We start from the raw sequence: 13,804 nt of genomic DNA, 5'->3' as shown, positions 1-13,804 counted from the left end.
CCCTGGATTAACGGATGAAAATGGATGGATAGTTTGTCAGTTTATGTTTCAGTCTTTATGTCAGTTCTTCTGGGCGTCTTCAAAATGTGAATTTTAAGCAGAATCTTTTTATTAAAACATAAATCACAAATTTCATCACAATAGTAATGCTTCACAGAAACATCACAGTGACTCATTACAAGCTCAGATTTTCCATGAATGAAATGTGTTATTTCTTGTGTTATATATTTCATCTAACATTATACTTACATACTTGGCTATAAGAAAATATGTTTATCCCAAGGGCAAGCTCATGTTTGTCCTCCAAATACCACCAAGGTTAGAACAAGACTCAACCTACTGCAGAACCTGACAGAACCAGGACTACGTCGATTAAAATGACTTCAACATTAAAACCACAAGGACAAGCTCTTCCCATTCATAATGTTCATTATTTCTTATTGTGTTATATAAATGAAGCATTCTATGCAAAACTGACCTTGTTAGGTCGAGGACAACGTCCCGACGAGGGACTAATTAAAACAGTGTCCAGAGCCAAGAACATGGCACAAAAATAAAGCAGTAAACAAGACCGGACACACTGGTAACTAGGATCAAAAGTTAGAACTCGATGAGCTTGAACTTGAAACTTTGATTTTCATGGGGCCAATTGGAGCCCGACCCGGAAAGAAAACAACATAAAAATCTGACATGAAAAAACTTATAGTATGGCCCCACCCTAAACTGTACAGGAAGTCGACCATATTGGATCAAACCTGAGAATGACAAAAGCGCACACTGTCGCATTTAGGACATCTCCTCACACAATTTGTATCACAAACACATCAAATTTGGCCAAAACCTTCTAAACCCATGTGTGATTAAAGATTATCAATTACATTTTCAGTATAACTTTGGGTGTGGTCAGGGTGAATTTCAACAAAACTGCAATGCGTCGAAAATTTCCCCAAAAATATTTCTCTTACACACATTTTTTTTGTTTGGAAAAAGCCAGTAGAACATTTATCACATGCAGATCAAGCCACTGTCTAACCAAATTGCTCTCTAGCGCCCTCTTAATTTTTTTCGAATTAATTGAAAGTTGAAGTCTAAAATGTGGGTGTGGCTAATCTGCAAATCAGTCAGAACTTTGAAGATCATAAAAACGTTCCTATTTCTCACAGGTGATGTCGAATCGCGTCGGACCCAATGACGTATTTGTCCACGTCCGCGACCTGAACGCAACGACGTAGAAGATGTACAGCTATGATATAAAACTGCCCTACAGCGCCCCCTTGAAACATTTAAATGGGGTCACATGTTTGGATTTAAGCGCAAAACATCCTTCTAGGAAAACTGAACAAAAAAAGCCAACGAGGACTTGTCTTTTTTGTTCAATCGTGCCGCGTTAGTTATAGAAATACATGGGTGTTGGTTCAATGAGATGAAAAAAAAAGTTCATCATAGACTATTGTGATTTGATACACGTATTTCACGCATCGCACTGAACAGAAAACCAAATGAAGACACACTTGTATCTCCAACCGCGTGGGCGTAACAATGTCAGAACATGTCTCATCGGATTGAATGGAGTAGTAAGGGATGTTGGGGGCCTTTAATTATAATTGTGTCTCATTTACCCACTCAGAGCTGTATTTAGAGGGATTTATGCACGTCTGAGTACTCCTTATTCTTCTGTATTCAAGACGCCATTTCTCCAGCTCCTTGCTTTTGTGAACTGCAGCTTTGCGTTGTTGAGTTTGTCAGCCTCCGTAGAATCCTAATGATAACGTTTCAGTCGTTCTCTCTAATAACGACGCACGCTTTTTCATATTTGTTTCAGACCGGATCGTCCAGAACAGGAAGACCATCGTGTGTCCCATGATCGACGTCATCGACCACGACAACTTCGGCTACGACATGCAGGCAGGGGGCGCCATGAGGGGAGCGTTTGACTGGGAGATGTACTACAAACGGATCCCCATCCCGTCGGAGCTGCAGCCGGACGACCCCAGCGAGCCGTTCGAGTGAGTCACGCGATTTTCAAACGTCTACGAAACGTGCCTTTTCATCGTTTCTAAATAAAGTTATTGCTTCGTCCACACATGTTCAGATACTCGTTTTGCTTTTTTAATCGACCATTTCTAATCGTTTTGACAGCGGACATCTTTTGGTAAACCTGGCTCCGCGAAACAAGCCGCAAAATCAAATCTCTTTAGTTTAATCCAGTTGAGTGAGACGCGCAGACGTCGTCCCTGTCCACAAATTCACAGATAAAAAGAAAAGAGGCCAAAGAATGTTTTTTTTCAGCTTCGCCGTATTTGTTTCGGTTCATTCGCCCGAACCACAATGGCGTCCTGCGATTGGTCATTCCTTTCACAAACCGACGCTTGCAGCCGGAGCTTAACAAGACGGATTCTCGAGAGTTTGCGAACTATAAAAATCAGGGGAATTGATCGTGTTGTGCAAGGTTTTCACTTTGGAGCTTATAATTCCGTAACGCCGCACACATGAGACCACATTCTCACGCCGTATCTATTCATTTATTACGGCTAAACGCTCGTGGTCGGCTCCAGCGTTCCGGCGAAGTCTCCCAACGGCTCGCAGTCTTCAGTGGCTTCCGGGCGTCGCGCGAATATACTTATGCGCGGGGCTATTTTTACTTCTTTTATTATAGGCTTTGTAGCAGCTCGCAGGTGAAGTGGCCATAGGTTAAGTGAATTCTCTTTTGCTTAGAGCGCGTGCAAACGGTTTTCTATTCACTTTGTGTTCTGTTACCGTGGCGACGCGCTGCAGTCGAGAGAAAGCGTAGCCGCAGAAGTTTCCGACGGTCGGAAAAACTTCACAAAATCGGAGCGTGAAGGAAAAGCAACTGACGTAAAAACTTGCTCTAAACCTGAAGAACTGAGAATCCAGCTGCTTTTCGACTCAAGATACAGGCTATGTTTTGTGTTTTAAAGGTGTAGTATGTAACTTTTCTGGAGCCACAAGCCAGCCACTTGCTTCTAATGGGTTTTCAGATTGTGGCAACAGTCTTATCGCCAAAGCAGTTCACATCAAAATAATATTTCGTTTGAGTAGGTCCCACAAAAACCTTCAAATCAGGAATGGATTATTTGCCTGGAACCCGTGAAGTGCTTTCCACAGGAGGAGGGTAAACATTTTTGTGCGAATCAAAATCTAAAACCAGGATATTGGCCGAACACATTCCCAATCCTGTATTTTTATTTTGGAATCACGGCCATTATCTTCACCTGTGATCCAAATGAGCATCATAAGTTCATTTAAGTGCAAAATATATAATACAAATTTGGCTAATACTGTCATGGGAATTAAAAGTTATTTGAAGAGGACTTTTTTAACAGCAGAATCTGTTCATATTTACTGTATTTTCTGGACTATACGTCGCCAAAAATGCTTAAAAATGAAGAAAAAAACATGTAAGTCGCACTGGAGTATAAGTCACATTTTTTGGGGAAATTTATTTTACAAAATCTGAGACCAAGAACAGACATTTTATCTTTAAAGGCAATGAGATAATAATAAAATAGGCAATTAAACAGAGAACGCTAACGTAACATTTATATTTATTCAGCGACATGAAGCACAGACAGAACTGAACACGTGTCTGTTAATATCTTACGTTAACATACCAGTTAATCAGATAAACTAAAGTATCACACGAGCAACAACTTTACTCTGGATCTCACTCCAAATCACTAAATCCACTGAATTCTTCATCCTCGGTGTCGCTTCTGAACAACTCCACCTGCTCCAGAGGAAGATGAAGCACCACTTCCTCTTCCATGTGGCCGTCAGACTCAGTAGAATACACTTTTCTTTTAGGGGGCGTCTTTGTTCAGTCTTTCTCATGTCTTTTATCAGGAGTAGTACAAACTGGTACATCGTCAGTGTGACAATAACAAGGATGTGACATTATATATTTGAATAATTTCACATATAAGTCGCATCTGAGTATAAGTCGTACCCCGAACAAACTATGAAAAAAGTGATATTTATAATCTGGAAAATACAGTGAATTAAACCATGGAGAGAGAGAGAGTCCTCCAGTGAACTCTGACCTCCAGGTGTTGCCATAGAAACCTGCTCTCTAAGAAACGATGCACGAGGCTCGAAGTAGTACTGTAGTACTGTAGTACTGTAGTACTGTAGTACTGTAGTACTGTAGTACTGACAGTTACAAGAAGCAACAGTGTGTCCTCTGTGTGCAGTTGTGTGTCTGTTGTGTGTCACACAGTGTGTCCTCTGTGCAGTTGTGTGTTTGTTGTGTGTCTGTTGTGTGTCTCACAGTGTGTCCTCTGTGCAGTTGTGTGTTTGTTGTGTGTCTGTTGTGTGTCTCACAGTGTGTCCTCTGTGCAGTTGTGTGTCTGTTGTGTGTCTGTTGTGTGTCTCACAGTGTGTCCTCTGTGCAGTTGTGTGTCTGTTGTGTGTCTGTTGTGTGTCTCACAGTGTGTCCTCTGTTTGTTGTGTGTTTGTTGTGTGTCTGTTGTGTGTCTCACAGTGTGTCCTCTGTGCAGTTGTGTGTTTGTTGTGTGTCTGTTGTGTGTCTCACAGTGTGTCCTCTGTGCAGTTGTGTGTCTGTTGTGTGTCTCACAGTGTGTCCTCTGTCTGTTGTGTGTCTGTTGTGTGTCTCACAGTGTGTCCTCTGTGCAGTTGTGTGTTTGTTGTGTGTTGTGTGTCTCACAGTGTGTCCTCTGTGCAGTTGTGTGTTTGTTGTGTGTCTGTTGTGTGTCTCACAGTGTGTCCTCTGTGCAGGTCTCCGGTGATGGCTGGAGGACTGTTTGCTGTGGACAGGAAGTGGTTCTGGGAGCTGGGAGGATATGACACGGGGCTGGAGATCTGGGGAGGAGAGCAGTACGAGATCTCATTCAAGGTGAGTGAATCAAGTCTGAGTCAAGTCGCACATCAAACCCAAGCAAACGTGAGTCGAGTCCAGAGTCGAGTCCAGAGTCGAGTCCAGAGTCGAGTCCAGAGTCGAGTCCAGAGTCGAGTCCAGAGTCGAGTCCAGAGTCGAGTCCAGAGTCGAGTCCAGAGTCGAGTCCAGAGTCCAGGTCGTCTGCTCTGAGCCTCCAGTCGTGTCACATTTATAATTCCTCCAGTGCTACAGACACAAGTGGTTTCCTTTACTGATGGATTTATTCATCAACATCTTGCACATGAATCCAAAGAAATCCACCGTGAAAACTAAAGAAACACAGAGATAAAACAATAATTAACTCAATAAAAAATAAAGACATTCAACAATTATTTCTTGAAAATAAAACAGACAAAACCTCATTGGCTGTGCACCGAGAGGGATTCACTTGGATGTCTTCTTTTTTATTTAACATATATTTAAACTTAATTATTTCTTCTTAATCACGTTGCTTTCCTCTTTCCGCTGGGATCACTTCTTCTACGCGACTAGCTTAGCGTCGTGTCTGCACAGACCTTACACTGTGCTACTGCGCCCTCTAGTGACACTTCACAAAATGACATCAAAATAATATAATACGTACAAAAACACATAAAAACTCAAATGTGGCAGTTACAACGTCTTGGAACCGAAGTAACAATCAAATACAGCTTGTGTTTTTTGCGATTTACTGACCTTATTCCACCCACTTTTTCCGTAAACTAAACCGTGCTTTCTTTCTTTCAAATCCTGTTCCTTTCAATGGAGATTTTGGGAAAAGTTTCAACACTAAAATATTATATAAAGTCGGTCGGTTTGTGTCAAATGTTGAATATTTATGTGCAACAGCAAGTTAACACTGCACTGATTCTCTGGGAAGCTTTAAAACAGCTCTGTGGTCTCTGTAAAACCCATTTACTGTCAAGATCGGCAGCTCCTTACAAAATAATACAGCCCAAATGTCGATGGTGCGACTACGGTAACTTCCAGGATTAGGTGAATATGCTTTTTAAACTAAATTGTACTACGTAAAGAAGTCATGGTCACAAATAGAGGTTTAAAAATATCCAAATTTAACATTACTGTGAACAAAATGGTAGATATAGTACTTTATTTTTCTTTTTGTGCCTCGAAAAGATCTTACTCTGAATCGTTGCCGTCATAATCCGCAGAATTTGAAGTGTTTCGTTGGTTATTTCGTCAGGTTGTCTGCACTGAAATAGAGGATCATGGTCTATGTAGTTTCCTCTGTTTTTATCTCTTTCTGCAACAAAACAATGACTTTAAGCGAGGGAGCTTCTAATCCAATTTACTGTAGAGCCCCTGGTCTTATTGTAAGACACGTGACAGGACGAAACCACAGGGTTCAGCTTTTGTGACGTCCTCGGTAGAGAGAGAAGTGGGGAGGGACATGTTCCAGTGTGGTGCTTTTAAAATTAAACGCTGAACACATCAATGTTGTCAAGAAAAGGAAAAAACATGATTTTTTTTTAGAAGCATTACGTCATCTCAAGTCACAGGGCTCAAGTCACAGAGCTCAAGTCACAGGGCTCAAGTCAAGTTAAGTCCCAAGTCTGAGTCCATTTTATCAAGTCAAGTCCCAAATCTGAGTCAAGTCCCAAGTCTGAGTCCATTTTAACAAGTCAAGTCCCAAGTCAGAGTCACTTTGAATAAGTCAAGTCCCAAGTCTGAGTCCATTTTATTAAGTCAAGTCTCAGATTTGAGTCCATTTATCAAGTCTGAGTCCATTTTACCAACTCAAGTCCCAAGTCTGAGTCTATTTTACCAACTCAAGTCCCAAGTCTGAGTCTATTTTACCAACTCAAGTCCCAAGTCTGAGTCCATTTTATCAAGTCAAGTCCCAAATCTGAGTCAAGTCCCAAGTCTGAGTCCATTTTATCAAGTCAAGTCCCAAGTCTGAGTCCATTTTATCAAGTCAAGTCCCAAATCTGAGTCAAGTCCCAAGTCTGAGTCCATTTTATCAAGTCAAGTCCCAAGTCTGAGTCAAGTCCCAAGTCTGAGTCAAGTCCCAAGTCCTCAAAATAGTGACTCGAGTCTGCCTCAAGTCCAAGTCCCCTCGTCTGTTTGTTGCTCAGTACTTCTTTCCAGCGTACTCCCCCTACTGGTCATTCATGTGTTTGTTTGTTTGACAGTGACGTGTGCGTGTGTGTGTGTGGGTGTGTGGGGGTGTGTGTGTGTGTGTGGGGGTAGCTCGTGCTAATTCTCGACTCCTGTCCTTGACTGGGCTTTTCCACCGAGGCCTGACTGCACAGAAAACTTGGTACATTATTGCTTTGCCTGGCGTGACCTGCTCGTCTCCTTGGAGAAGTTTAATGCCGTACTCTGTAAGATTACATGGGATAGTGCACCTTTAATACATCCTCTTTAAAGGGCCCGTGTTACGCCGTTTTCTGATCTGTGTTTTATTGTTGTTTCGTCATCGCAATCAGTCCTGGAGTTGTGTTTTGTTGCATTTACACATGTTTAACACTGCATATTTAGTTTGAGGTCTTGTCTTAAACTGAAAACACTCTGTTCCACCTTGTGATGTCATCATGTGGTGATACAGGAAGTGCTCCACTGTGTTTTTAAACTCCACACACCTTCATTTATAGAATCATTTGGATCATTTCAGACCTGGAAACTTTACTGAACAAAGAGTAAAATGGTAGATGTTAACTTGAAAACTACCACTTCATGACATCACAAGGTGGAACAGAGTGTTTTGGGGTTTGGAGATGTAACAGACGAATAATAAAGTGTGACTCAAACATGTGAATGAAACAAAACACAACTCCAGGTCTGTTTTTGAGGAGGAAACAGCATTAAAACATGACTTAAACCTCACAAGAGTCAATTTTGCACAATATAGGACCTTTAAAGTTACTCTAGGTAACTTTCCAGGTGGAGCAGGGTGGGGACTATTAATGATTTACCTGGAATGTTCCACAGTATGGCATTAAACGGATCTATTTCAATAACAGCTGTTTTTATTGCTGAAACACAGTGTTGGGAATAAATGTTGGGAATACATTTTGAGTCACTATATCTATGTAAAAGTATTCAAAGTATTTAGAAAGTACTTTTACTATGATTGAAGTATTATTTAAAGGTGCACTATGTAACTTTTTCTGTTTGTCTCCATGGAGATGCTGTTTCTTTGCCTGGAACGTTCCGCAGTACAGTATTAAACTCATCTATGTCGCATTTATTCAACTACAGGTGTTTTTATTGCTCAGAAACACATTGAAAAGTACAGAGCGGGGGGTCGCCTCTCCACAGCTCTGACCTGTTATTTGGTGGCGTCGCCCGCTTGTATCCATGGAGATCGGCGCGTCGAATGCCTCGCTATGGAAAAATGTCCGTTTTTGAGGCGTTAGAACACGACTTTAAGCTCACACGAGTCCATTTTGCGTAATATCGGATCTTTAACTTCACCTTTTCCGCGTTTGAAGGACAGTTTTGTCTCGGAGCGCGGATTAACAGGTGTCCGCCGCCGCCGCCGCCACCGCCGCTTCTCATTCTGTCTGCGCCTAAACCTTTTATCACATTCAACTCATTACAGCGATTACATCTAAATCCCACTTATTATTTTACCAATCACAAACAGCCTAACCGCGCATTCACTGATCCTTTCTATTCAATTAGGTCTTTGTTTATTGGGGTCCCCGTTAGTCGATTCAGACGTCCCCCCCGTCCTCCCCCCGTCCTCCCCCCCGTCCTCCCCCCCCCGAGGTGCGGAGATTAACAGGATTTCAGCCTAATCCACAGAACAAGCCACAATGATCTTATTAATTGGAGTACATGTAGAGACAGGAAGAGAGCGCAGTGGTATGTAACAGTAGAACGATCACAACACAGCGCCACAGCGACGGGAGCAGCTGAGCCCGATATGTCACCGCCACCGGGAGAGAACGAGGAATAACAACAAATATAAATATAATGCCAAATACTAAATATAATGCCAAATACTCCACACTGCACTGGGGTGAACAGGAGGGGTTTGGGAATAAAGAGCTGGTTTAATCCAAATGTCCATCACGACGTGTTACATTTTGGTTTTGAGCTGGTTAAATTAAAAGTTAGATTAGAAACTGGGACTAAACCAGGACTAAACCAGGACTAAACCAGGATTAAACCAGGACTAAACCAGGACTAAACCAGGACTAAACCAGGACCAAAACAGGACTAAACCAGGACTAAACCACGACTAAACCACGACTAAACCAGGACCAAAACAGGATTAAAGCAGGCCTAAACCAGGACTGAACCAGTACTAAATCAAAACTAAAGTAGGACTAAACCAGATTTGAACCAGAACTGAACCAGGGCTAAAACAGGACTAACCCAGGACTAACCCAGGTCTAACATGGGACTGAACCAGGATTAAGCCAGACTTAACCCAGGACTAACCCAGGACAGTGTCTGTACACTGTTGTGTGAATGGGTGAGTGGTTCTTTGATGTAAAATGCTTTGAGTGACTTGAAGGAGAAAAAGTGCTATATAAAAATTTGACCGTTCGTAATCGAAATCGCAATTTGAATGGACGCAAGTAGCAAATCACAAAGGCTACAACTTCCTCCACAAACAACACAATCTCCTGTCTTATTGCATAAAAAGTGCTAACCCTGTAGTTTAGATCTGTACAAACCACAGACTGTGTAAAGAAATGGACCGAGTGTGACGTCACCCACAGCACTCGGCTCTAGTGAAATGAAGCTCCATATTTGGAATTCCGCGAGTATCATAGCAACCAAAGAGCCAATCCAGAGCGAGGCTGTTGAAGGTAACGCCCCTTCCCTCCCGCACCCCTGATTTAGCAGGGAATAGACACTTAGCAACGCTGTCAATCAAACCTGTTGCTAAGGCTAGCTGGAGTGACTTCGGGAAAAGAAGGCGCCTGATTTGTCTGTTATTAACGTTCATATCTTGAATCGCAAAAACAATAAGGAAATAAAAACCCCAGGATCATGTAGAGGGTTAATACGAACATTTAAGACCAAAATGATGAGTTTGACAGCAGCAGGTACAGAGAGAGGCGCCAATTTTTCTACGTAAGGTGAATTAGGTTACCCGAGTCCATTTATATATACAGTCTATGGTACAAACATCCTCTGAAATATGATTCTTAGATCAGTTTGTCCGTTTATATTCCAGTATTTTGCCAATTCTGGATGTATTCGATATGCAAAACCAATTATCACAGTGTAAATTCTACAGCTTGTCAGAAAAATCACAATTTCAATGTTTTTATTCCAAATCGACTGCTTTTTCGAGCCCTTTTTAATTACGTGTTTTTTCCAGCTCTTTGATCAAATCCTCACATCTAAACCGATATTTCCTTGTGTAGTTTGATGATATATGATATGGAAGTACAAATTCAAACGAGAGAAGCACAGTTTTCATATCTGCAGCTCGGCAACGCGAACAGGGGCCTTAGAAACAAAAACTGCCAAAATAATTAAATCTCTACGGACCAAAAAAGTTAGAAAGAAAGAGAAAGTGTAACTGGAACTTTTCTGACAGCATACATTAAGGCCAAAAAATCTCATGTTTTATTCAATGTTGGATGTTGGCAGCGTGAATGAGCGAAATTGGGCCGAAAAAGTGACCAAAATACAAACGGTAAAGGTAAAAGTTGACATAAAAGAGCGGCGCTTCCAGGAGATTGTGCGGTGGGATCCCAGTTGTAAATCCCCGGTTCGTGGTGTGTTTTGTGAGTTAATATTAATGTGGACGCGGTTTTGTGAGGCTCATATGCCGGAGTTGTTTTGTTCACATGCGGAGACACACACACGGGCTTCTGTTATGTGTTTTGACTGCGAGCTAAATGTTTTATTGATGCGGTTTGGGGTGAGGTAGAGGAGAGAGGAACAGCGACCGAGCTGAGGGAAAGACGATGACACGGAGATGATCTGGATGCATCGGTGTGAAGGCTCTGGAGTTTGTTTGTGGCTTAGCGCTCGCCGTGGGTGGGTAGGTTAACCCCTCCAGATAGGTACTCTTCAGCGTCATTATTCAGGTCATAATAAAACATAAAAAAAATGGGGGTGTTTCATTTTATATCACAAAAATGTAAATCTAAAGATGTAGTTTTGTGTTAGTTTGTTTTGTCACATTCACTCGATGTTCACCCAGTCACATAATTGTCGTCATGGTGACAGTAATCATAAATATTTATTGTGAAATCGTGATTTTTCTTCTCACAATTATGGTAACATTAAAATTGTATATGCTAACCTCATTTAAACAAAAACTTTAGCTTTTTTTTTTTTTTTTTTTTTTTTTAGAGAAGCATTTTTAATCATATTATATAATGTAATAATTAAAGAATGAATAATTGAAATTGTGTTTTGACTCAACAACAACAACAACAGAGGCAACAGCAGCTGTAGCTGTAGGTGGGGCGGCTGTAGCTGTAACTGGGGCCGCTGTAGCTGTAGTTGGGACGGCTGTAGGTGGGGCGGCTATAGCTGGAGCGGCAGTACATGGGGCAACAATAGATGGGGCGGCTGTAGGTGGGGCAGCTGTAGCTGTAGCTGGGGTGGCTGTAGCTGTAGCTGGGGCGGCTGTAGCTGTAGATGGGGCGGCTGTAGCTGTAGATGGGGCGGCTGTAGCTGTAGGTGGGGCGGCTGTAGGTGGGGCGACTGCAGCTGTAGATGGGGCGGCTGTAGCTGTAGGTGGGGCGGCTGTAGCTGTAGTTGGGGGCGGCTGTAGCTGTAGCTGGGGCGGCTGTAGCTGTAGTTGGGGGCGGCTGTAGCTGTAGGTGGGGCGGCTGTAGCTGTAGGTGGGGCGGCTGTAGCTGTAGTTGGGGGCGGCTGTAGCTGTAGCTGGGGCGGCTGTAGCTGTAGGTGGGGCGGCTGTAGTTGGGGGCGGCTGGGGCGGCTGTAGTTGGGGGCGGCTGTAGCTGTAGCTGGGGCGGCTGTAGTTGGGGGCGGCTGTAGTTGGGGGCGGTAGTAGCTGTGATCTGAAGGCTGCCATTTCAAATCCCGCTCTTGACATAAAAACACATCATTGTCTGATTGGTCAGATCCACTGACACAAGTTTGCCCTTGTGCCTCACACAGATGAAAGCTGTCACTGTGTCCTTGGGCAAGACACTTAACCCGGCGTCTGCGTGCACTGGTGTATGAATGTGTGTGTGAATGTGTGAGCGTGTGCGTGTTGCGTGTGTGAGCGACGCCTCGAAAATATAAAACTGGGACCATTTACCATTTTCCCACAGAGACTCGTTACTTAATGATAATAATAAATGACTGTGTTTTGAGTCTAAACAAAAACCCTGATGAACGGCGTCTGTTTCCCCTGTGATGCATTACTTATTCGACTGAAGCTTATGGCGTTACACAACTTTGTCGAAGCATTTTTTTTTAATAACTTTTGCGTTGTTTTCTTCTGTACAGACTGTTTAAATCTTGTCAGGATTTCAGGGTCGTCCTCTGTGCTGTACGTTTCATAACAGCAGGTTCTCAGGTTTATCCTTTGAACCACTTTTTCCCCGCTAAACATTACATATCGAAGACACGACGGCAGGTGTACCCAATAACGTGTCCGTGAGTTTGTTTTTTCTTTTTTTTCTTTTTTGATCGCGTCTGCACGGACACGTTTAGCTCGTTCGCGTCTCACATAAAAAAAAAACCGTCTGTTCCCTTCAGTGCGTCTGCTCCACTGTCTGGGGCTTAATGGGGCCAGAGCAGGTCCAAGTTTTCAACACGTCAGTTTAGAGCCGACGAGCCGCCCGCCAAAGTGCTGCAGCGCACATGAGTCACTGTTCAAAGAGCTTAGCGTCAGACTGTGGTCGATGCAGCGACTGTGTCCACGAGAAACACACAGGTCTATATTTATAACCCTATATGTTATAAATACAGACCTGTCTAAGTAACAACTGACCCTCTCATTCAGTGTTTTTATTTTCTTTATTTTTCCTACTTTCTACATTTTATACACAAACAAAATACATTGACTGCGCGAAGTAAGATCTACGGAATTATGTATGTAAAGAAAATACTCCACGGAATATGTTTTTATTCATTTTATATTCAAATCCTCAAAGTAGTCACCTTTTGCGTTGTCGAAAAATATTTAAAGCGTTTTGAGTGATTTGAATAATTAAATATATACTACGTCATATATTTGAAGTTTTCAGTGTGTGCGTGTATATAATGTAGAAAGTAGTAAAAAAAAAAAAAAAATGAATAAATAAAAATATTGACTGAGGCTGTGTCATTTCACTGCTCGTGTTTTGTTTTGTTATTTTTGTGGGTCAATGTTTATGGTGCGGACAGTTTTTAGATATAGACAATCATCAGATCTTGTATTAAGAGTTCTCTTCTCTCCTCTTCCCTCTCTCCCTCTCTCCTCCTCCTGTTCTCCTCCTCTCTCTCCTCCTCTCCTTCCTTCCTTTCTTCCCCTCTCTCCTCCATCCCTCTCTCTCTCCTCTCTCTGTGGTTCAGTTTTCAGATGTAGACAATCATCAATTCAATTTATTTTATTTTTGTAATGCCCAAAATCACAACAACAGTCGTCTCGAAGGGCGTTCATGTTTTGGTTGATGGGGGAAACCGGAGTACCCGGAGGAAACCCATCCAGACACGAGGAGAAACATGAAAAACTCCACACAGAAAGGCCTGTGTGACCCGGGGATCGAACCAAACGCTCTGCTGTGAGACATGAGCCACTCAGCCACCGTGATATACACACAAAAAACAAAACAACAGGAAAACAAAACAACAGGAAAATCAGACAAAACAAGGAAAATCGGCCAGGTGAGGAGGACGGAGGGGGGCAGAGGAGGGCCAGGCGAGGAGGAGGAAGACCAGGCGAGGAGGATGAGAGCCAGGCGAGGAGGAGGGCCAGCCGGGGAGGAGGGGAGGGTCCAGCTGTCATCGGGGCATCTGAAAGATTTACAC

The 13,804-nt window shown here is 42.7% G+C and overlaps 1 protein-coding gene across 1 annotated transcript in view; it reads left to right on the top strand.

Annotated features, from left to right (window-relative positions):
• LOC117381327 (polypeptide N-acetylgalactosaminyltransferase 10-like) overlaps window positions 1-13,804 on the top strand; it is an 88,130-nt gene that overhangs the window by 47,358 nt on the left and 26,968 nt on the right. Inside the window, exons 6-7 of the mRNA XM_033978279.2 lie at window positions 1,823-2,006; window positions 4,756-4,873. Of these exons, the coding sequence (XP_033834170.2) occupies window positions 1,823-2,006; window positions 4,756-4,873 (302 nt within the window). The remainder of the gene's footprint in view (window positions 1-1,822; window positions 2,007-4,755; window positions 4,874-13,804) is intronic.

Source organism: Periophthalmus magnuspinnatus, chromosome 14 (genome assembly GCF_009829125.3).
Source record: "Periophthalmus magnuspinnatus isolate fPerMag1 chromosome 14, fPerMag1.2.pri, whole genome shotgun sequence".
Classification (NCBI taxonomy): Eukaryota; Metazoa; Chordata; class Actinopteri; order Gobiiformes; family Gobiidae; genus Periophthalmus; species Periophthalmus magnuspinnatus.
The sequence above is the reverse complement of the archived record's forward strand: the minus strand, read 5'-3'. Positions and strand labels throughout refer to the sequence as shown.